A 23,825-nucleotide genomic window follows, 5' to 3' on the forward strand; every position below is an offset into this window, starting at 1 on the left:
CTCAATTTATGCCTTAGGAGGGCATTTTGGTCATTTAAAAGATTGTAAAAGAGTCAAATTAGAAATCTGAGTTGCGGGTCTGGTTCATACAGAAAATATACTTCATTTAATATATTATAACAGTAGGGTATGACCCATATACCAAACTTAACATTTAAAATCAAACTATGCACCGTAGGGGTAATTTAGTAATTTCACAAGGGCTGAAAATGCCAAAACTGGAAATCTGAGTTCATATACTTATACTTACTGTTTTTATATGAAAATATACTAATTACATCAGTAGGTAAAAGTCTTATATGTTAAAAATAAGCATAACGCTTACTATGCGTTAAAAACGCTAAAAATGCGATTTAAAGGCGTTTCCGGGTTTTCAAAGGAGAGCTGAGATTTTTATATTTCCAGAATACTTAAAATAATTTATTTAACATATAAAATCAGTAGAAAAAGGTTTCGGGTCAGAAGGATGTGTAAAACTCATTTTATGGCTTAAACGGTCAAAACCGACATATACCGAAATAACTTAGCGATCTAAGATACGATCAGCCAAAAATTAAATAAAAATCATCAAAAATCCCAAAATATTATATAACATCAGTGGGTAAAAAGTTTTGTATCAAAACGTGGCCAGAAATAGGTTATACGCGAAAAGGGCCGTTTATGTAACTTAAGGACATAGTTTTACGCTAATGGTCATAACTCAAAATCTGGACCACCAACTGATCCGAAATTTTCGGTGCAAGTTTTATATATTAGAAATAAAGATTTCTACTCTTTCACTTTTCCTAAAATCACGTTTTATATCAAAAAGGGCAAAATAGTCAACTTTTAAGCATAATCGGAAACATGCAATTGAATCGGCTAAGCATAGACTCAGGCAACAAAAATTCCAGAAAGTTTTACCAAAATAAAAATGGTCAAAAATACTCTCCAATACAGATCTCAAACATGCATGTACGAACCCGAATCGATGGTCTACGAAATAGTCGTTTTACAAGACTTTCGGTTCCGATTCGTATCTATACTAAAGATTGTCGAGTTGATCATAGTAAAACACATTCTTATATTCATTATAAAGCTATTTTTAATGATCAAACGGATTGCATGTCATCAACATTACCATTTAAGCTATTTTTCACAAAAATCATTTCTGTTGACTTTTTAGAAACAAGTTTGACTCGACAATTAGCATGCATAAAGTGGGAATCAGAGAATACCCTTTTGAGGGTTTGTTTCCCACATAAATACCAACATATATCTGGTTTCAATTTGAGAAATGACTGAGTGAAACTCGTTTAATCAGAAAGTCAAAGTGTATGAACAATCAGTTTGACTTTTACTAATAATCGATGCAAGAACGAATTAAGGACTGAATTAGAAGCTTACAAAGGTCCTATTGATGCTTAGTTATCACTAGGATGTTGCCTTGACGTTCAGAAATGCTCCAGGAAGTTGTCTTGAGAGTTTTACAAGTTGGATGTTCTTGATCACAATGTATGAGCTCAAAGAAGTGAGCTTTTGATCTGTTTTATGGATGAAATCAGAGGTAGTAGCATGTTCTCAGTAGCCTAGGCATGCAAGGACTTTCATTGGATCAAAAGAGAGGTGATAACAGCTGTTTACAACTTCAAATTCGGACCCAAAATGGTCATTTTCGCGATTTCTGTTACTGGTAGTCCCACGCGGCCCGCCTGGGCATGTCCAGGCGGGTCGCCTGACCCTCCGATCAGCCAAACAAGTTTCAAACATGGCAGATTTGGTCCCTGAACTTGCATGCGATGTTTTGGCTGCTTATTTTGACTCGTAAACCCCCAAACTTGGTTTTTAAGAACCTTGGGACATTTACCTACATGGTAATGTCCTCGGATAACTTTGCGCTCAACCGAAAAGCCATGAAATTCGACGTTGACGCTTTTAGTCCTTCAAGTACGGTTTTGGCCATAACTTTCTCATACGTTGACGAAACTTCATGAATTTTTTACCACATATTCTAGTGAGTATATTTTAGCTTCTCAAAGCTTCGGGTCTGCCAAAAGTTCACTCAGAGGTATAAATTAAACATGTTGACACTTTTGGCCCCTATAGTTTGCAATTCCTCACTTTTGTGCAATTTCTGCGTCGTATGATCCATGAACCACCCGTTTAAGGTTATGAACATTATGTAGGGTTATCATAGAGTCTATTTATCCATTGTTGACACTTTGGACCCTTACGTTCGATAGTTTTCACTGTTTGTCACTTTTAGTCCCTCTAAAGTCTGTTTTCACATACCGGAACCTTATGACACGTGTCAAGACATTATTGGACGAAATTTTTCGAGGTGTTACAATTTGGAAAGGTCCACAGTCAATTTCTGATTGTGAATAAAAGTCACATCATACTTTTCTTGCAAAGCTTCATGCTTACTTTGCAAGTCACACAAATTCTCATTCACTGTAGTATGTTTGTCTTGCAAGTCAAACAAACTAGCTTGTAAAGCATCATGTTTGCCTTGCAACTCAGACATACTTTTCTCTACATCAGCACATCTAGCACGCAACCTAGCACATTCATCACAATTTACAGCAGTGGGTTCATCGACACATACCTGACTTGATGAACCGTCATTAGCCATAAAGGCTGAATGGAGAGAAGACGAAGAATAAGCAGCTTGATCAACCAGAATAGATCTTCTTTGAGTTTCTGCTGCAGCTTCCTCCAAAAGTTCATCAATATCTGCATCAACCGAAGCACTAGATGTCTCACCCACATGATCATCGCCTGAACTGGATGATTCTTCATCAACACTCCTGCTGTACCCAGAAGAGTCTTCATCTTCAGAAGATTCACCACCACTGGCGGAAGATTCTCCACCACTGGTGTGATCTACATCCTTCACAACTTGAGCAAAACATGTTGTTCCATCGGGAGCATCACCACCCAACTGGATTGACCAGTCACAACCTTCATCCACCTGAACCGCAAGTGCCCGGTTGGTTTGGTTGTTGACGGGCACCAATGTACGCTCATTGTTTCTGTTCTGGTTCTGCTGGTTGCCTTGGTTTCTGAAGGGGTTTTGGTTCCCGTGCTGTGCTGGCTTTGTACATTCCCTTTTAAAGTGACCCCGTTCACCACAGTTGAAGCACTTTACTGCCTGTTTATCGAAACCATACTTGGTGTCTCTCTTACTCTCCAAGCTGGTTCTGCCAGTACTTTCCATCCAATCCTTTGCCCTTCTCACAGCACTAGCAAAGGCCCACTTGATATCCATCAAATCCATCTCTTCCTTATCAATCTGCCGATAATCTTCTTGTGTCAGATTAATGTTACCAATCTGACCTTCTATTAACCCACAGTACGCGCTCACTACAGTGTTAAGCAGCTCCATGTGTTCCTTAGCTACTTCTACACTGACTTTAGAGAAGCTTGAAGTGTCGAGTTGTACTGTACTTGGCTTTGATTGCTGACCAGCAGATGATGTTCCTCCATAACACGCACGTTGTTGTTGAGCAGGAGGAGGAGGAGGTGGTTGTATTGGATTTCCATACATGTCTGTGGTGGGAGGTGGCTTAACAGGAACTTGCACTGGATTGCCATACATATCCGTGCTTGTGACAAACGCCGTTTGTAGTGGAGCATGTGGACCGGTTCTTGCAGACGAAGTACTGGAAGTTCCATAATACATTTCTGGATTTTGTGGCAATGGAACTCTCTTCGCCTTTAATGTTTCCTCCTGATCCTTGTTTTCCAAAAGCTGCACGAAGTCGTTGATATTTGTAGTTCTCAACACTCCGTTATACTTCAGGATTTCCAAGAAACTACTCCATTGGGGAGGCAAAGCATCAGCAAACTTCTTCACCACTTCTGCTTGAGTTGTAGCTACACCAAAATTATTCAACTCAGTAAGCAAATGATAAAACCGGCTTGTCATGTCTCCCAAAGACTCCTTATCCATGCACGTGAAACAATCAAATTCTTTCTTGAGCAGATCATGACGCAATTGACGTGTTGCTTCATTCCCTACTCCTCTGGTTTTCAACCCGTCCCACAACTTCTTAGTTGTCTTGAAACTGACAAACTGGTGGTAAATATCCTTGCTCAACGCCTGAGTGAGAATGGCGTATGCTTTCTTTTCCAGATCATACGTTTTCTTCTGATCTTCAGGAAGATCCGCAAACGTAGCAGTGTCTGAAGCAGCAACTTCTATAGCTTGATCGAAATCTGTGGTGAAACGTATCCACAGTTCGGTGTTTTGACCAAGAACGTATGTACGGAATCTGTCAACCCAGCCCGGATATTCGTTTAAGTGCATCAACTTTGGAGGTCGATTCAAACTTCCGGTTTCGCTTTCGCTCAATAAGATACTTTGGATGCTCGGAGTTTGATTCGATACTAATGCCCATTGACTTGACGATATGGCATTTGCTTGTGAAGATGGAGACTCGGCCCATGAAGGTGATAGACTTGTACACGTGTACTTTCCACTATCTGGAGCCGGTGTACCCCACCATGAGGGAGTGGAACCCGAACTTGTATATTTTCCACTGTCTGGAGCCGGAGTTCCCCACCAACTCGGATTCATGTTTGAACAGAAAAATGAAATCTTATATAACTATCTTCGAAAGATAACAGCAGCCGAAGGATTCCTGATCAAAAGACAAGCTAACACAAACTTGTTAAGTTAAAACAGACAAGAATTGAAAGATCAACACCTTGTTCGAAGGATAAACACTTGTTCGAAGGATCAACAGTGTTCGAAAGACCACTGTTGAATTTCGAACAATTGATTTCGAAAGATTCACAAATTCGAAAGATTCACAATTTGAAAGATCCTTATCTTTCGAACATATATCCTTATCTTTCGAATATATATCCTTCGAATAGGTTCCTTGGATCGAAGGATAGATCTTAGACTTCGAAAGACTGTTCGAAAGATGCTTATCTATCGAACTGTCTTTGACCGAAAGATGATCTTTCGATGTCGAAGGATATCCTTCGATTGCTTCTGACACAACTGACACAGATATGACAGCTTGGTGAAAAGGTGATGGGTTGGTAGTCAACTTTCGGCAGATGGGTATGATCAGACCATGCTTTCTACCAACTCAAACTTTTCAAATAAGATATTACCCAAAAAGGAAAACTTTATCCAGAAACCGGTCACCGGAATTATGACCGGAATTTGGCCGGAAATCACCAAGATACTTAAAAACAAGTTTTAAGTTACCCAACCCGCTGTTTAACACACCCGGTTGGTTTAGAACACGTTTTTATGTTTAAAAATGCAAGAAAACCACCAAAAACGGGTGCTAAACCAAGTGTCCAAACACACCAAGACTTGAACAAACCCGGTTTTTAACAAGGTAAAGAGCCTTAGCTCTGATACCACTTGTAGGTCCCTCTCGGAGGATGAGATTCAACCTTAACCTTGTTATACTAACACACTAGCAAGTGCGGAATCCAAGCTAGTGAGCAAACCGGGATGAAACAAGCACAAACACAAACACACAAAGATTCACCGATTAACACCACTTGGATTAATGCGAATGAAAGGTTCTGGTTACAAGCACAATGTTTACAAATCAGTTTTGCAAACCCTCTAGTGTGTGTGTGTGTTCCTGGACAGAATGCTCTCAATATCTTTCTATCTCTCTGTGTGCATCTGTCTACAAGTGAACACATTGCATGGATATTTATACCCAAACACAGCAAGTCTGGTCGAAGGATCATGCAGAATGACCGAAAGATCATCTGTCGATTACAAAGCCATCGAAGGATCCACATATACTTCGAAGGATGGCATATCCTTCGAAGTCCATCTGTATTCTTCGTGGTATATCTTTCGAGCTCATCGAAGGATAGAAGCAATCCTTCGATGGCCCAACCTTCGACACAGGACACATTACAACCATAATTCTAACTGTTTGGCCAAGTCAAACCGGAGGATGGTTGACTTGGTCAAACTTACAAGACTAACAGAAACATCGTTTTACATCGTGACCGAACACAGACAAAGTACAGACACAAGTGCACCAACACGCAGCTTGTTGGTGACAACCCTAAACAGTGGGATTTGGTGCTACCCCAAGCAGAATTTGCCTACAGGTCAATAGGTATTTGATGTGGGACTTGCAGTCTGGGGAGCTGGAGTGGTCATGGGTCGTGACTAGTGTAAAGACAAGGAGTATTGATTGTTTTTACATACTTTGGTTTTGAGTTACTAAAACAACGAATTATGCTTCCGCTGAACGTAAACATGTTTTGAACAAATGTTTTGAATTTTCTAATTACATTGAATGGGAATTTTGATTTATTGTATTATTGTTAGTTCAATGTGATTGGTGGCTGGATCCTGGTACGTCACACGCCTTGCGGTGAAGAAGATTGTTGAGTTGGAAGAATCACATGCTAATACCTAGGGGGACTTCACGAGATCATTGAAAGATAGCTAAAGGGCCTTAATACACACACACACACACATATAAACTGGTGGGTGGTGTACGGACAATGGTGGTGGCGGTTAGGGATAAGGTTTTTTTCCAAAATACCCGTACTCGTACCCGTACCAATTTTAGGTATTTGGTACATATATCGGTACTCAGTTTTATATAGACCTTTAAAAGTTTTTTATATTATGTTTTATTTCGTGTTATGGTATTTATAGTACTTGTATCGATTTTACCTATACGGTACTCGTATCATATTGGCACTCGTACCAATTCTACATATTTGGCACCCGTACTATATTGGTATTCATGTCAATTTTACCTATTTAGTACCCAGTACAAGTGCTTAAAAACTATATAAAAACAAAATGGTACCAAAGCGGGTACTTTATCGAAAATACCCATACCCGTACGGTACCTATATATTTGGTACGGTATTTGGTACCCAGTTTTGTTCAAATTCGATATCAGTATTTTCGGTACCGGTACCGGTACGGGTACGATACCAATCCCATACCTAGTGGCGGTGGTGGTGGGAGGTGGGCGTGGATGATGATGGGTGGTGTTGTTGGACGGGGGTGGTGGACGGTGGTGATGGTGATGGACGGTGGTGGTGTTTAATCCTCTACAAACCTTAGAAGATCTTAAAAGTGGTTGGTCCAAGTCTGCACCAACACGCGAAAATGTTTTTTAATGAAACATGTTTGAAAAAAACAAACAGTCTGCAGATGACAATGTCTGCGTGGAACAGACAAAAGAGCCTATGCAGATATTTTTTTAGAAAAACAAACACCATCTTAAAATAAGATGTAGACAAAAACTAATGATTATTTAAGAACACACTAACATTGAAAAACCCGATTAGTGTACAGGAAAACAAAGACTCAACCGAAAATATAACTCAAGACAGATGTTTGACTCTGTATTTTAAACTTTATGATTAAGAAAGAAGTTGTATCTTTAAGATTTAAAAGTTAGCATTTAGGAGAGATACATAGTGTTTTGACGTGTATACGGTCAACACTGCGCATGGGCTAACAAGAATTCGTGCGTTAATCGTAATAAATATGTTTAGAATACTTATGTATTATTGAAAAAGTATGTTTATAAGTTACAGTAACTTTCGGGTCATTGAAACGACAAGAATCAGCAAGTAGATCAACTTACGCGATTTCAGCACGTAGCGCGTGTGTGCGACATTTAATGCCATGTCAGCAAAATACTAATATTTTATGCATAAAAATAATTATTTTAATTTATAAACTAATTTGTATTGAAATTTACGCGAGAAAACGAGAATTCTGATGCAAGAACAAGCTGGAACGGAGTTGTGTGCAGACAATGGTAGGCTGAAGAAGGATGAGCTTGGCTGATGGGCTTCAAAGTTCAAACCCACTCCACCAAAACTTAGGTATATAAACCCCTATATACCTTCACATCCTTCGTTATTCACAAACATTTTCTCTCTGCCTCATTTCTCTCTAACCTCTCTCTACATTCTCTCTCTAACACAAGATCCGTCGACTAGAATCCAGCCACCACACGATGAGGTCCATTTTCTACTAATTTCGACGTTCCGAACACCATGGTGAGGTCCATTTTCTCTAATTTAGAGCGGTTTGTGCCGTAGAGAAACTTTGAAGAGAATCTGGCCAAATTCTGTCAAGTTTTTTTTCAAGTTTTCTCTTCATGTATGTCAAGATCTTGCTTTGAAGGATGTTGGTATTGTTTATCCAAACTATGTCAAGATCTTGCTTTTAAGAACCTCCAACTTAATTATAGTTACTTTAACATGTACATCATACCATATTATATGGTAAATCGTACCGAAGCGATCCGAAATGACTCGTGCCGAATTTTAGAGACCTAGCGAATTGCGACCCCGTTTCACGTTCCCGTACCACGAACCATGTGACTATGCTTCTCATATCATCTATGCTTTGCCGCTTAATCAATGACTTGATTAGTTGACGGCGAGGCTGCTGGTCGTTCTCATTAACGCACTACAAAACACAAAATACAAGATGAACACTGTGAGAAACTGGTATCAAACACTGAACACAACGTTTATTGAAAAAACTTACACAAAATCCACGAAAACAGACACAAAAGTGCTGAGATGAAAAAGAAATGTAAGCGACCAAATGTTCTGTGCACTCCTCTTTTTATAGGACCTAACAAGTAACAACCCTAATGAAAAACCCAAGCCCATCAGCCTTTAATGAAAAACCCGGGCCCTTAACATTTAAGAATAACCAACCCTTAACATTTCCCGTAAATATGTTTTGTTTCCGACAACACAAATTATTATCATTATTATTATTATTGTTGTTGTTGTTGTTGTTATTGTTATTATTATTGTTATTATTATTTGAGGCAAACCCTTCCTTTTGACTTAATTACTAAAATGCCATCCTTATAATTTTTCCTCTTCTTATTCTTTTTTCATCATAGAGAATTGAATGGTGAAGGTTTGTTTTTTTTTTAATGTTTTTATCGTCTAGTAGTTTTTTTCTTCTTCTTGTATTGTGGTTAACTTTTTTAATTTCTTAAATTTGTATGTCTTTTAGGCAAACGGGTAAAACAAAACAGATAAGGCCTCTAATAAATTGTCCCCGTTATTATCTTCTTGGGAACCGGGTTTTTTCAGAAAAAATACGTTAAGGTTATCCAGATTTGAAAACCATATAATGAATACTGATACCGCTTCTAATAATAACAATTACCGGTACCAATGTCCAAAAAAAACTATAAAAATGAATATTGGTAACGGTTCCGAAAATAACAAAACAATATCGTACCGGCATAAGTTCGGTTCATCATTGTACTAATTTGAATTACACTCTTTTTTCAACAAAGTTTATAAAAAATGTCGATAAATAATTACTAAACACAGTCGCGTATAAATATTTAAAATATATAATATAATGAATGGGAGTTATCGGAAAAAATAAATAAACAATAAGTACATGATATAAGGGATAAAATAAAAAAATTAAGAAAATTGAAATTAAAAAAAATGTCAAATTCAATACTAAATAGATAAATACAACTAACTAATGTAAGAATATACCTCTGGATTGTAATTGTTGTACACCTCATCAATTTCAAGCGCAACGGTGACCGGTTGAGTGGCCACTGCAATCTGAAGTGCAACTTCATCATTCGGAACTTGAATGTACCCTCGTACTAGAGGATCCACAAGTTTTCTAGCATCTAGCCTCTTGCATTTCCCAAACGCTGTTTTATACGGGTAATCGGCAGCCAGTGAAATTTTTCCTTTACTTATAAGATACTCAAACGTTAGCTCAGAATAATATCCTATGTTTCTCATTAAGCGTTTCTCACGTTTGCTCGCTGCTGACCAATAGTGGTTCACGATTTCTTGTTCTGAAAATTTTAGTAGCTTCCCTGTAATTAGTTGGTAAGCTGCCTCAATAGCAGCCAAAGGCCCGAATGCCCAGCAAGTAGGTATATGTCCCTGATCTTGCACTTCTGGTAGTGCTCCATGTTGCCTAAAATCTTGCTCACGTGGAATAGAAATCCTTGACCCCAGTTTAATCAACTTTGCATTGCTTTTGCGCTTGTTGCAAATCCCACACAACTTAAGCCACTTTGACATTATCTAAACATAAATAGAAGTTAGACTTGTATTAAAAAAATCATTCTATACTAAACAAACAACTTCCATGAATAGATTTAAGCGTACTTATAACATACACTCATTTCTCTAACAATTAATTATCCCACACCACACACAATTAAGAGTATCTATAACATACAAGCATTTCTCTAACAAATAATTATCCACATACACACAATTAAGATTACCTATAACATACAAGCATTTCTCTAAGGGTCGAATGGACACCCCATATGCCACCTCATTCCCCTATACACCATCAAATTTTCCACAACCGTGCTAAGGGTGCAAACGAGCCGAGCTACTCGAGCCCGACTAAAAAAAAGTTCGAAACTCGCCCAACTTAGATGAGCTCGAGCCTAAAAACAAGCTTCTTTTGTAAACGAGCCCGAACTCAAGCTTCGCTTATCGAGCTCGAGCCGGCTCGCAAGCTTAAACGAGCCCATTGGTTATATAATTTTTAATTAGTATATTTAATGTATGTTTATATAATAATAATAATAACAATAATAATAATAATAATAACAATAATAATAATATTAACAACAATAATAATAACAATAATAATATAACATAAAAAGGTTGTTTTAGTATTTATCATAAGTTAGACCATGGGGTGTGGTTTGGGTAGTCTCTTTGGGGACTATCCGCCACGTAGGCGCCACGTCAGCATGGATGAAGGACCATCCCCTTGGGGACTACCCAAGGGTGTGGAGGATAGTCCTCCCTCCCAAGATGGAAAAGCGGGCTGTTCGCTGCATATCTGTAGGTTACGCTGCTGAAAAAAAGTGGTGGCGTTGTTGTGAGCCTAATACAGGGAAGGTATATTTGTTAAGAAACGTTATTTTTGACGAAAACTCCTCATGGTGGTCAAGTGATAGCCAAGTGTTGCCTGATTCTCAACAGCTCAAAGAGGACCTTGAATTGTCTAAAGTAAAACTCTCTTTTGATGATACTGATGAAAAAGAGAGTGAGTGTGTTGAAGAGAATAAGGTCAAAGACCTGTTGGCCGATATTAATCCCAACTTAATAAACTCCTCAGGACAGTCCTAACTATCTATCAAACTATTTTCCTCCACCAAGCTTCTTGTAACTAAGGTCTAACCCAGCCCACCACTCCTTTGTTTGCAACAAGCAAAATTTTGAGCGAGTATTGCAATTTTAATATATACTAGAACTAACAACCAACAAAACTTGAGTATAATAACAAATTTTAAAGTGGATGTTTTTTTAAAGTCTAAAAGTCAATTATCTGGATGGTTTAAAATACATTAATAACACAGAATTTGAATTTGTGGCACTACAAAATTCTTATCAAAGTCACAAATTAAGAATCCCCAACTTGTGGTCTAGTGGTAGGAGGCTTGGGTTTTCTAATGGATATTCATGTTCAATTCGCATTTGTGTCATATTGGGGTGGATATAGGCAATGAAGGATTTGGACTAGGCCTTGTGTGAGGTTATCAATTCGATTCCCGAGCCCAACCGGGTTTTTGTCCCACCGTGTTTACGCCAGAGAGTTAGAGTTATGCTCTTGTGGTGGCACAACGAATGTCAAGTGTCCGCCGGCAATATGGTTTCCCGGGGAACGCCCAAAAAAGCCAAACTTTGAAGCCAACGTGAACCCGGTTAAAACAATATAGTCTGGCCAGGGTGGGGCAATACGGGGCTCTCCGATTTGAAGAGTGTGGTAACCTTATACATGAAGTTCATCGTTAAAAAAAGTCACGAATTAAGAGAGGCCCTAACTACTAATCATATCTGATTGACACTAATATAAGACAATGTTAAGATTACTTTCAGGTTTATAACTAAACTAATAATTAAGAAGAAAAACATACCTAACAACGAAGTGCAAGAGATTAAAGCTTAGAATAACATCGTAAGTTCGTAACCATTGTAGCTTCAGATATAATGAAATCAAAGGCCATGTTTTGCAATTTGGCAAAAAGGAGTAGTTTAAACAACACGGCAACAAAAGCAACTCCAACCACAGGATTTCTTGAGCAGATCTAGATCTAGTGGTTTAGAACACAAAGCGAAAACTTATTTTACTTTAGCGCAAATATGAAATCAATCTTGTGGTCCAAGTAACAACTACCACCTTCCAATAACTTCGATGTACGACACTATGACTGGTAGTTAACTTTAATAAATACGCTTTGAATATAAGTAAAACACTATATATGTTACGTATATTATCTAAACCTAGTAAGAAAATGACTTTGCTCATGGCTTTATAGCCTAGTGGCATTTTGAGGGTGAGATAAGTCTTTGAGGTCATTAGGTCCTGGGTTCGACTCCCACAAGGGGGGTTTTTCTCATATTTATTCTCTTGAATTGGTGTATAGGAATTATGTCTAGTGGAGATGGATTATCAAGCTTGAGCTCATCTCCTAAAATATATAACCTACAAACATGTCACATTTGCCAGTTAACATAAACTACTAGTTTAACCACTTATCAAGATCACTGGAAACACCATAAACTACTAGTTTAACCACTTATCAAGATCACTGGAAACACCATTCGTTCTTATGTTCATCTACTAGTTTAACCACTTAGCACAAACTTGTTTATGTTATATTTTAAGATCATCACCTTATAAATCATGATCTTAGTCTCTTGATAAGTTTATATTTTTTCAAAAATCATTTTCAAGACTATTGTTTAAGTTCATGAACTTCAAAGATGGTGATCTTGCTAGATCTAAACATCTTTATGTTTAGATCATATTTTTAAGCATGTTCATGCAAGATCATCAAGTCTAAACAAGCTACACTACACTAAACACGATAATCAACACATAAACACATAATTATGCAAGATTATTATGTTAAATTTTAGGGTTTCATGTATTTTGTTTTAGTGTTTTTCAAGATGATCAAAGTGTACTTTCATGATCTACTAAGTATAAGAAAGATAAAAATGAGTTTAGATTGTCTTACAACTAGCACTTAGGCTAGGGAAGATCAAAATGAAGATGATAAAGAAAACTAGAAGAGGTTGAAGCTTCCAAGAACAAGTATAAGTTCCCTAGTATGCTTCCAAGGCTTGAACCATCTTAAATCATCTTTGAAGGGGTTATGAATGCTAGTGTTTATGTGCTTGAAGGTTGAAGATGGATGAAGATATGAGGGGTGTTTGGTGTTGTTTTTTGGGAAATGGTAAAATGAGAGGAATGATGTGGTTATATGGTGGTTGAAATGGACTTCATCCATTTTATGAATTACATTACATAAAATATAAAATGCTAGAAGTCCACACATGGGCATCATCCATTTTATAAACTATATTGCATAAAATGTTAGAAGTCCACACATGGACATCATCCATTTTATAAACTATATTGCATAAAATGCTAGAAGTCCACACATGTGGTGTGTGGGGCCCACTTGGGGGGGGGGGGGGCTAAAGTGTAACTTTACTTTTTTTTTATATAAATTGTATTATAACATGTGTGAATTTTGTAAGAAGATATTTTGGTGAATAGTTGTATCTAGATCAATTAGAGTGCTAATTAGTGTTAGGGTGTTACACGAGCTTGACTAGTCCACTAGACAAGTTAACGTTTGGTTTAGACACCAAAAATGTGACTAGTTTCGTTATCGGATCGTTACCGGTTAAAATACGGAGGGCACACGGCGATACCGATAACAATACCTTTAATACATATATGATATTTTTAGGTCGCTTAAGATAATTAGCATTATCTAATAGCTTTTTGATGTTGCGGAATGCTGAAAAATGTTGCGAGATGCTGAATTTATTAGTTCATTATTCGGATCGAACAATTTTAGGTGTTTAGGCATTTTTCCGGAAAGTTTAGGTATTATTGCAAGTGATGCCCCTAATTAGGGTTTTTGTATATATGTTTATCATGATAGGCTTTCATATCATTCGTTAGTCGTTTCAGGAAGTGTGTTCAGGTGACTGGTGTTTTTCAGCATTGTTTGCCAACGTATTAGGACATAGTTGTTTGTTTTCGTGACACGGCGGATCGACATATAAATTATAATGTTTTAACATGTCCTATCACTGCTAGATTTTGTACGACTCAATCATTATAAATTAAGTCAGAAGAACACTATAAATAGTGATTAAGTTGTACGAAATTATCATGAAATTTGTCGGTTGTCACACAAAACGCGTGCTTACCTTCACTCGGCTTGTTTTCAAACGAGCCACTTTAAAGCTTGTATCGAGTTACGAGCTTTTTGAGTAGTACTGAATTTGACTTTTGGCTCATGACATGGTTAACCGGTTGAGTTAATTTGTTTTTCACTAGCTTCACTCTAAATTTGAAGAGATAACTGGCCATCAATATTCTGTAGTTGGAACTTCAAGGTCTTAGCATTGGACGTGGTTGATAGTGGTCGAGCTTTTGTTCGATCGCAGCTCTAGAGTTTGTGTGATAGTTTGTGGATCTGTTGCTTGAATGAAAATTTTCTAGCGAATGGTCACAAAGTTAATAGAAAATAATGCATTAGCGGTTCCTTTTTATTCTTCGCAAGGCCGGCTCAACACTTTTATAGGCCCAAAGTGAACTAAAGATCTGGGGTCTACACTTGTGCCAAAATTAACGTTATAAATAAAGAATTTTTAAATTTTGTAATCTAATAAGAACTAGAACACTCCAATTTTAGCACTTTAACTAATTATTTGATAAACCAACAACAACCAGGTTCTTGTGCGATGAAACAAAGATGGGGATTTTATGAATATAGAGGTAAAAGTGTGCAACTTTGTGAGTATCATTATTTAAAAACACACGGTAAAGTCTTGAAACCCATTTCTTTTGAATTATCAACGTGATTCTTCAAAAGTTGATAACATATCTAAAGTTCAAGTCCAACCAACTTTAGATATGTTATAAAAAAAAAACTCTTACAATTAAAAAAGAAATTAAAACCAACCAACCGCTAACAATCTAAATACCCAAGTAACCCATAAAAAAAACTCTTACAATTAAAAAAGAAATTAAAACCAACCAACCGCTAACAATCCAAATACCCAAGTAACCCGAATAACAAACGTGTACAGATTCTTACTTCACTGTTGAGACCAACCGCTCCTAGGGCAAAATGCAATAACTATATAAGAATCATACACATGCGTCAATACATGAATACAATCAATAATCCCCATCAAGTAGTGATGAAACAATGGTTAACCGGGCAGGGTTAACACACTGGTCTCGTCAAGAAGGGTTAATCCCTTCCTCTCGAGGATCGCTGGCTGGATCACCGGTGGTTGATCTCCTGCACAAGGAAACAAGCCGTGACTCGTAACAAGGAGGATGGGGTGGGGGGTGCTCCTTGTTACCACTCTCCGGCGTGAGAATCAGTAGTTTGCTTGGGAAGCAAAGTAAGATAGTAGTAGTAGTGAGAGAGTTGTGAAGAGATACCTCAAACCTGGTTTGGGGTTGGTATTTATAGCCGAGGAGTGAAGGAGGATGATGATGGATGGACTGACGACGTGCTGCACCTTTTCAGGTGTGTCAGGCTTGTCGGTTATGGAGGTTACGCCACGCCAGTCCATTGCTTACGTAGCTCTGACAGGTAACTGCCATTGGTGCCACTTGCACTGTGGTGTCAGTACCACTTGCTTGAGTGCATAGGATGCGGTGCAAGCCGCATCGCTACGTGCGGTAACATCTGAAGTTACCGCGTCTCCTACTTGTGATCAAGGAATACGCGAGATGTGGTGCTAGCCGCATCGTCGTCTTGCCTGCATCCCTTGTCGTGACGAAAATGCCCGTATGGTGCGGTGTCAGCCGCACCGCTACGTTCATCTTCTTCTATGCCTAAGGTAAGGCTTTCCTGTATTGATAGAAGTGTTCACTGGATGCGGTGCGATGCCGCATCGCTGTGAATACTTCCGTTTTCATACACCAGATGTGATGCTATGTCGCATCACTCTACCGTTCTCATGTTCCATGTAAGTCCTCCTTCGTTACTAGATAGATTGGATTCAACCCTTGTGCCGACGCGTTCCCGCATGGGCACAAGTAGGTTGTTAGCTAGTGGGGGTTTTGATAAGGGTAATGGTCACTCGTGGTCAATGCTGACGCGAGATCTGGGACCATACCCCTTCAAGTCCCCCCAGTCTAGTGTTGCTGCCACATACAAGTTGTATGTGGGAGGAGTACTGGACTATGGTGTTTGGAAGGTAGTTTGGAGTCTGGAGAAGATCCTAGACCATGTGTGGTCTTTTCTGTATGTAAATCAAGCTGGAGGTCTGGAAGGGTCATCTGACGCCTCTTCCGTATCGGTAAAGGAATCTTCGTCTGATGCGAGATTCTCAGCCGATTTATGTCACCAGGTGGCTTGCCACCTGTTGTTGTGCTGAAGGTCTCTTGGAGACCTTGTTAGTAATGCTGCACAAACTTCAAACCAACCTCTGAGATGGTGGTTTGAAGGTATGTAGAGGTTTCCCATCCTTTAAAGGTGGTCTTTTCTTCATACCAATTGTTGAATTGGTGCATGAAGAAGAAAAGAAACTTTTGGACCAATCTTTGAGACTGGGTTCAAAAGTTGTTGATGCTTGTAAGTGCTTTGCTCAAGCTCTATGTTCAGCATCTAGCTATGAGACGACGATCCCTTTTTTGTTGGGTTTTCGTGTTTGTCGTCATAGCTCTCTAGTAACCGCACGTTCTTTGCGGTTACCTCGTTGCGTCATTGTTGGCCATGTTTGGTCGAACAATGTATATTCGTACTATGGGTAAATAAACATGGTCATAGGCAAGGGTATGCCCACCATTGTTTATTCTATGCGTCCCATAGTCGGGCAAACAAAGTCATAAGCAGACTTGTTACCGCTGTTCGGACGCTTGTTGTTCGACGAGGGCTCGGTTAGAGCGCTTATCTGCGTTCGTTTTGGAACCACTTACCTTCCCGCTCCAATACCGAGTTTGCCTTGCAGTAGCATTGCTCGGTGATGTGGAGTGAGCTTTGCTCTTCCGTAGCAACCACTCTGCGGAAGCTATGGTTATGTCCGTAGCTCCTCGTGAGTGTCTGTGGTTTTGCATTACCACATTTGCTCGAAGCGGGTGTGGCTCGGATGTAGCTCTTGAAGGTTCAGGAGACAGGGTTGCTGATGTGCGTTCGCGTGCATTCCCGTCCTTCCTTTTGTTAAAGAAGGTGTTCATGTACCCTCTGCGGTTGTGAACCGGACAGGAGGGATTTGAAGCTTGAAGAGAATGAAGGCAATGCGGTTCCCCTGTGTCTGAGATGCGGTTCAGTCCAACGGACAACGCTAGTTCTGAGCATCTGACACACCTGAACGGGCTCGTGTGTGTCATGTCCGCATATTCCACGTGTGCTCGTGGGTAGTGCGGATAGGTATTATACCCCCTTATAGTGTAGAGATATATATTTTTACCTATTTTTAGGGGTATGTTAAAAAACGACATGCGGTATGGGTTATGGTGCGGTATACCAGAGAAACCGCATGCCGCTTATAATTGGATAATGTAGTCGCTTTTTGTTGCATACGTGGCTGATCTCACGTGTGAGTTGGTGGAAGTTGGTGAGATCTTCCTGGCATGTGCTGAAATGAAAGGACGTTTGCACTGCCCGAGGCATTAAATGCACTGTAGCGAAGAGTGTAAACGTCTCTTGTGTCAGGCGCGTGGGCGGCCACGCGCGCGTGATAACCGTCAGCGGAAACGGCGCTCGACACGTGGTGTCATACGAGTCGCTCTTTTTGAACGTGATGATTTGTTTTCTCCCTTCGCATTAATTGCGATGGGTATATAAGGGGAAACCGTTCGTGGTTTCCCCTCACTTGTTCAAAATTTCAAAAATTTGCCGGTGAGAGAAACCTTGTTCTTTGTCTTCTCCGACGAAATTTCTTGAAGTTCCAGTGAGGGTTTCTAGTTTTTCTGTTCACCATCTTCTGTTTCTTTGATATTCTTGATGGCTGAACCATCTAATCCACACAATGTGGAGGGTGAAAACCCAGAACAGCCGGTAGTGGCTGAAGAAGAAGAAGAGGGGGCTGCCGGTGGTGGATTACCGGCGTTGAAGTGGACCAGAAAAACCTTTGATCGTCTTATGCTTGATGTCCAAATGCCCCCTGAGTATGGGGCTCAGTATCCATCGGAGGGTGATACTGGTGCCGACGCTCCGGCCGGTTATGTGACCCTGTGGGCCGACTTTTTTGGTGACTGTAATCTCCGGTTACCGTTGACGGTGTTTGTTGTTGATGTCTTGGAGTGGTACAAGGTCCACATTTCTCAAGTGAGTCCGTTTGGTATGATTCGGATTCGTAATTTTGAGTTCACCTTCCGTGCTCTTGGTATAGAGCCTACCGTCGGAGATTTCCGACGGTTTTATCAGATGACTGTATCATTGGGTTTCTTTTCTTTCCGTCAACGAGACGGTAGCCCCAAGCTGATGACTCCTCCCAAGGGGATGACGATGTGGAAGAAGAAATTCTTCTACGTCAAGGCTGCTGCCATTGTTGCAGACATGACGTTTCGGAACGTGACCGAGACGATCATAGGGGAGACCATTGCGATGCCCAGCTTGAAATCAGTGCAGTGGTTTCCGCAGCTTCAGACTATTGAGTCTGTGAAGCTGACCAATACGCAACTGTGGTTGTTGCGTATGATGTTGACGAGGAGGAACAAGAACTCGAGACCCGTGGTGCGGGAGAAAAGCGGTGGTACGTACTCTTCATGTGTTTAAGTTCCCTATTCTTTTTTGCGGTACTGATTTTATGTGTTATCAGAGGATGCTCCCGCATGGAGGATGTTTGCCCCGGATTTCCTTGGGACGGTTGAGACCGTAGTTTGTGCGGATGGTGAGGAGGATCATAATGCTATCATCCGTAGTAACTTCCGGGTGCCTACTGAGGACGCGCTGGCAGTTGAGTTGCCGCCAGGCAAAGGTATAACTTGGAAGCTTGTTCACTTGTGATGATAATGTTGGTTTATTGACTCACCCTTTGGATTGATTCCATGCAGGTGATCTTGGGGCCTTAGGGGACCCCGAAGCGAAAGGTGTGCCAAAGAGGCAAACTGTGAAGGGCGTGCGCTTTCGCCAAAAGAAGATAAAGGAGGTCACTGTTGTGCCTCATCTGGTGCCGCAGGCGGCAGGTATCTCTCACTCTTCTTTTCGTCGATACAAGGATTATGTGATAGTATCTGATACCCTTGAGGGTTTGGGTACAGCAGCGGGGTCGCGTTCTGGTGCTGCGAAGAAGCAGGCAGAAGAGACGGCCGCGGGAGGGACAGCTGCGGGTCCCCCTGTTATTGGTGAGAAGAGAAGGCCAGAGCAGAAAGCTACTGGTGGTGTTGAAACCAAACGTCGGAGACTGGTAACCAAAAGGTCTGCTCCGACGCAGAAAAAACCTGCGGTTGTCGTTGGTAAGTGTAGGCTAGCTTGTCTTAACTGTTATGTGTAACTTGTTTTTGATAGTTATTTGACTTTGTTTTTTTGTAGAGCTTCAAGATGAAGATGTCTCTATCTTTGATGCTCCAGGGTCATCCCCGCGTGCCACGGATGCGGGTGCAACTGAAGTGCCATCGACACCCCCTGCCAAGGTGGTGTCGGAGTCGACGGTGCAGACAGAGGGTACCGCAGAGAATGCTGCGACCCAGATATTTGACACTGTTGACTCGTCCAACAATCTGATCTCCCCCAATGAGGGAGATAATTTGAGTGTGCGGTTTGTCCGTTGGACTGAACCGCATCTCAGACACAGGGGAACCGCATTGCCTTCATTCTCTTCAAGCTTCAAATCCCTCCTGTCCGGTTCACAACCGCAGAGGGTACATGAACACCTTCTTTAACAAAAGGAAGGAAGGGAATGCACGCGAACGCACATCAGCAACCCTGTCTCCTGAACCTTCAAGAGCTACATCCGAGCCACACCCGCTTCGAGCAAATGTGGTAATGCAAAACCACAGACACTCACGAGGAGCTACGGACATAACCATAGCTTCCGCAGAGTGGTTGCTACGGAAGAGCAAAGCTCACTCCACATCACCGAGCAATGCTACTGCAAGGCAAACTCGGTATTGGAGCGGGAAGGTAAGTGGTTCCAAAACGAACGCAGATAAGCGCTCTAACCGAGCCCTCGTCGAACAACAAGCGTCCGAACAGCGGTAACAAGTCTGCTTATGACTTTGTTTGCCCGACTATGGGACGCATAGAATAAACAATGGTGGGCATACCCTTGCCTATGACCATGTTTATTTACCCATAGTACGAATATACATTGTTCGACCAAACATGGCCAACAATGACGCAACGAGGTAACCGCAAAGAACGTGCGGTTACTAGAGAGCTATGACGACAAACACGAAAACCCAACAAAAAAGGGATCGTCGTCTCATAGCTAGATGTTGAACATAGAGCTTGAGCAAAGCACTTACAAGCATCAACAACTTTTGATCCCAGTCTCAAAGATTGGTCCAAAAGTTTCTTTTCTTCTTCATGCACCAATTCAACAATTGGTATGAAGAAAAGACCACCTTTAAAGGATGGGAAACCTCTACATACCTTCAAACCACCATCTCAGAGGTTGGTTCGAAGTTTGTGCAGCATTACTAACAAGGTCTCCAAGAGACCTTCGGCACAACAACAGGTGGCAAGCCACCTGGTGACATAAATCGGCTGAGAATCTCGCATCAGACGAAGATTCCTTCATCGATACGGAAGAGGCGTCAGATGACCCTTCCAGACCTCCAGCTTGATTTACATACAGAAAAGACCACACATGGTCTAGGATCTTCTCCAGACTCCAAACTACCTTCCAAACACCATAGTCCAGTACTCCTCCCACATACAACTTGTATGTGGCAGCAACACTAGACTGGGGGGACTTGAAGGGGTATGGTCCCAGATCTCGCGTCAGCATTGACCGCGAGTGACCATTACCCTTATCAAAACCCCCACTAGCTAACAACCTACTTGTGCCCATGCGGGAACGCGTCGGCACAAGGGTTGAATCCAATCTATCTAGTAATGAAGGAGGACTTACATGGAACATGAGAACGGTAGAGTGATGCGACATAGCATCACATCTGGTGTATGAAAACGGAAGTATTCACAGCGATGCGGCATCGCACCGCATCCAGTGAACACTTCTATCAATACAGGAAAGACTTACCTTAGGCATAGAAGAAGATGAACGTAGCGGTGCGGCTGACACCGCACCATACGGGCATTTTCGTCACGACAAGGGATGCAGGCAAGACGACGATGCGGCTAGCACCGCATCTCGCGTATTCCTTGATCACAAGTAGGAGACGCGGTAACTTCAGATGTTACCGCACGTAGCGATGCGGCTTGCACCGCATCCTATGCACTCAAGCAAGTGGTACTGACACCACAGTGCAAGTGGCACCAATGGCAGTTACCTGTCAGAGCTACGTAAGCAATGGACTGACGTGGCGTAACCTCCATAACCGACAAGCCTGACACACCTGAAAAGGTGCAGCACGTCGTCAGTCCATCCATCATCATCCTCCTTCACTCCTCGGCTATAAATACCAACCCCAAACCAGGTTTGAGGTATCTCTTCACAACTCTCTCACTACTACTACTATCTTACTTTGCTTCCCAAGCAAACTACTGATTCTCACGCCGGAGAGTGGTAACAAGGAGCACCCCCCACCCCATCCTCCTTGTTACGAGTCACGGCTTGTTTCCTTGTGCAGGAGATCAACCACCGGTGATCCAGCCAGCGATCCTCGAGAGGAAGGGATTAACCCTTCTTGACGAGACCAGTGTGTTAACCCTGCCCGGTTAACCATTGTTTCATCACTACTTGATGGGGATTATTGATTGTATTCATGTATTGACGCATGTGTATGATTCTTATATAGTTATTGCATTTTGCCCTAGGAGCGGTTGGTCTCAACAGTGAAGTAAGAATCTGTACACGTTTGTTATTCGGGTTACTTGGGTATTTGGATTGTTAGCGGTTGGTTGGTTTTAATTTCTTTTTTAATTGTAAGAGTTTTTTTTATGGGTTACTTGGGTATTTAGATTGTTAGCGGTTGGTTGGTTTTAATTTCTTTTTTAATTGTAAGAGTTTTTTTTTTATAACATATCTAAAGTTGGTTGGACTTGAACTTTAGATATGTTATCAACTTTTGAAGAATCACGTTGATAATTCAAAAGAAATGGGTTTCAAGACTTTACCGTGTGTTTTTAAATAATGATACTCACAAAGTTGCACACTTTTACCTCTATATTCATAAAATCCCCATCTTTGTTTCATCGCACAAGAACCTGGTTGTTGTTGGTTTATCAAATAATTAGTTAAAGTGCTAAAATTGGAGTGTTCTAGTTCTTATTAGATTACAAAATTTAAAAATTCTTTATTTATAACGTTAATTTTGGCACAAGTGTAGACCCCAGATCTTTAGTTCACTTTGGGCCTCTAAAAGTGTTGAGCCGGCCTTGCGAAGAATAAAAAGGAACCGCTAATGCATTTTGCGAGACCAGTGTGTTAACCCTGCCCGGTTAACCATTGTTTCATCACTACTTGATGGGGATTATTGATTGTATTCATGTATTGACGCATGTGTATGATTCTTATATAGTTATTGCATTTTGCCCTAGGAGCGGTTGGTCTCAACAGTGAAGTAAGAATCTGTACACGTTTGTTATTCGGGTTACTTGGGTATTTGGATTGTTAGCGGTTGGTTGGTTTTAATTTCTTTTTTAATTGTAAGAGTTTTTTTTTATGGGTTACTTGGGTATTTAGATTGTTAGCGGTTGGTTGGTTTTAATTTCTTTTTTAATTGTAAGAGTTTTTTTTTATAACATATCTAAAGTTGGTTGGACTTGAACTTTAGATATGTTATCAACTTTTGAAGAATCACGTTGATAATTCAAAAGAAATGGGTTTCAAGACTTTACCGTGTGTTTTTAAATAATGATACTCACAAAGTTGCACACTTTTACCTCTATATTCATAAAATCCCCATCTTTGTTTCATCGCACAAGAACCTGGTTGTTGTTGGTTTATCAAATAATTAGTTAAAGTGCTAAAATTGGAGTGTTCTAGTTCTTATTAGATTACAAAATTTAAAAATTCTTTATTTATAACGTTAATTTTGGCACAAGTGTAGACCCCAGATCTTTAGTTCACTTTGGGCCTCTAAAAGTGTTGAGCCGGCCTCTCGAGGATCGCTGGCTGGATCACCGGTGGTTGATCTCCTGCACAAGGAATCAAGCCGTGACTCGTAACAAGGAGGATGGGGTGGGGGGTGCTCCTTGTTACCACTCTCCGGCGTGAGAATCAGTAGTTTGCTTGGGAAGCAAAGTAAGATAGTAGTAGTAGTGAGAGAGTTGTGAAGAGATACCTCAAACCTGGTTTGGGGTTGGTATTTATAGCCGAGGAGTGAAGGAGGATGATGATGGATGGACTGACGACGTGCTGCACCTTTTCAGGTGTGTCAGGCTTGTCGGTTATGGAGGTTACGCCACGTTAGTCCATTGCTTACGTAGCTCTGACAGGTAACTGCCATTGGTGCCACTTGCACTGTGGTGTCAGTACCACTTGCTTGAGTGCATAGGATGCGGTGCAAGCCGCATCGCTACGTGCGGTAACATCTGAAGTTACCGCGTCTCCTACTTGTGATCAAGGAATACGCGAGATGCGGTGCTAGCCGCATCGTCGTCTTGCCTGCATCCCTTGTCGTGACGAAAATGCCCGTATGGTGCGGTGTCAGCCGCACCGCTACGTTCATCTTTTTCTATGCCTAAGGTAAGGCTTTCCTGTATTGATAGAAG

General features: G+C 40.8%; 1 protein-coding gene across 1 annotated transcript; it reads right to left on the minus strand.

Moving 5' to 3' along the window:
• Window positions 1–9,463: 9,463 nt before the first annotated feature.
• LOC110870772 (low-temperature-induced cysteine proteinase) lies at window positions 9,464–13,218 on the minus strand. The gene is made up of 2 exons (XM_022119924.2): window positions 13,017–13,218; window positions 9,464–10,050 (listed from the first exon to the last, which is right to left on the minus strand). The coding sequence occupies exon 2, from the start codon at window positions 10,045–10,047 to the stop codon at window positions 9,478–9,480; it is 570 nt and encodes a 189-aa protein (XP_021975616.1). The 5' UTR covers window positions 10,048–10,050; window positions 13,017–13,218; the 3' UTR covers window positions 9,464–9,477.
• Window positions 13,219–23,825: the final 10,607 nt, after the last annotated feature.

The sequence above is a fragment of the Helianthus annuus genome, chromosome 8 (genome assembly GCF_002127325.2).
Source record: "Helianthus annuus cultivar XRQ/B chromosome 8, HanXRQr2.0-SUNRISE, whole genome shotgun sequence".
NCBI lineage: Eukaryota > Viridiplantae > Streptophyta > Magnoliopsida > Asterales > Asteraceae > Helianthus > Helianthus annuus.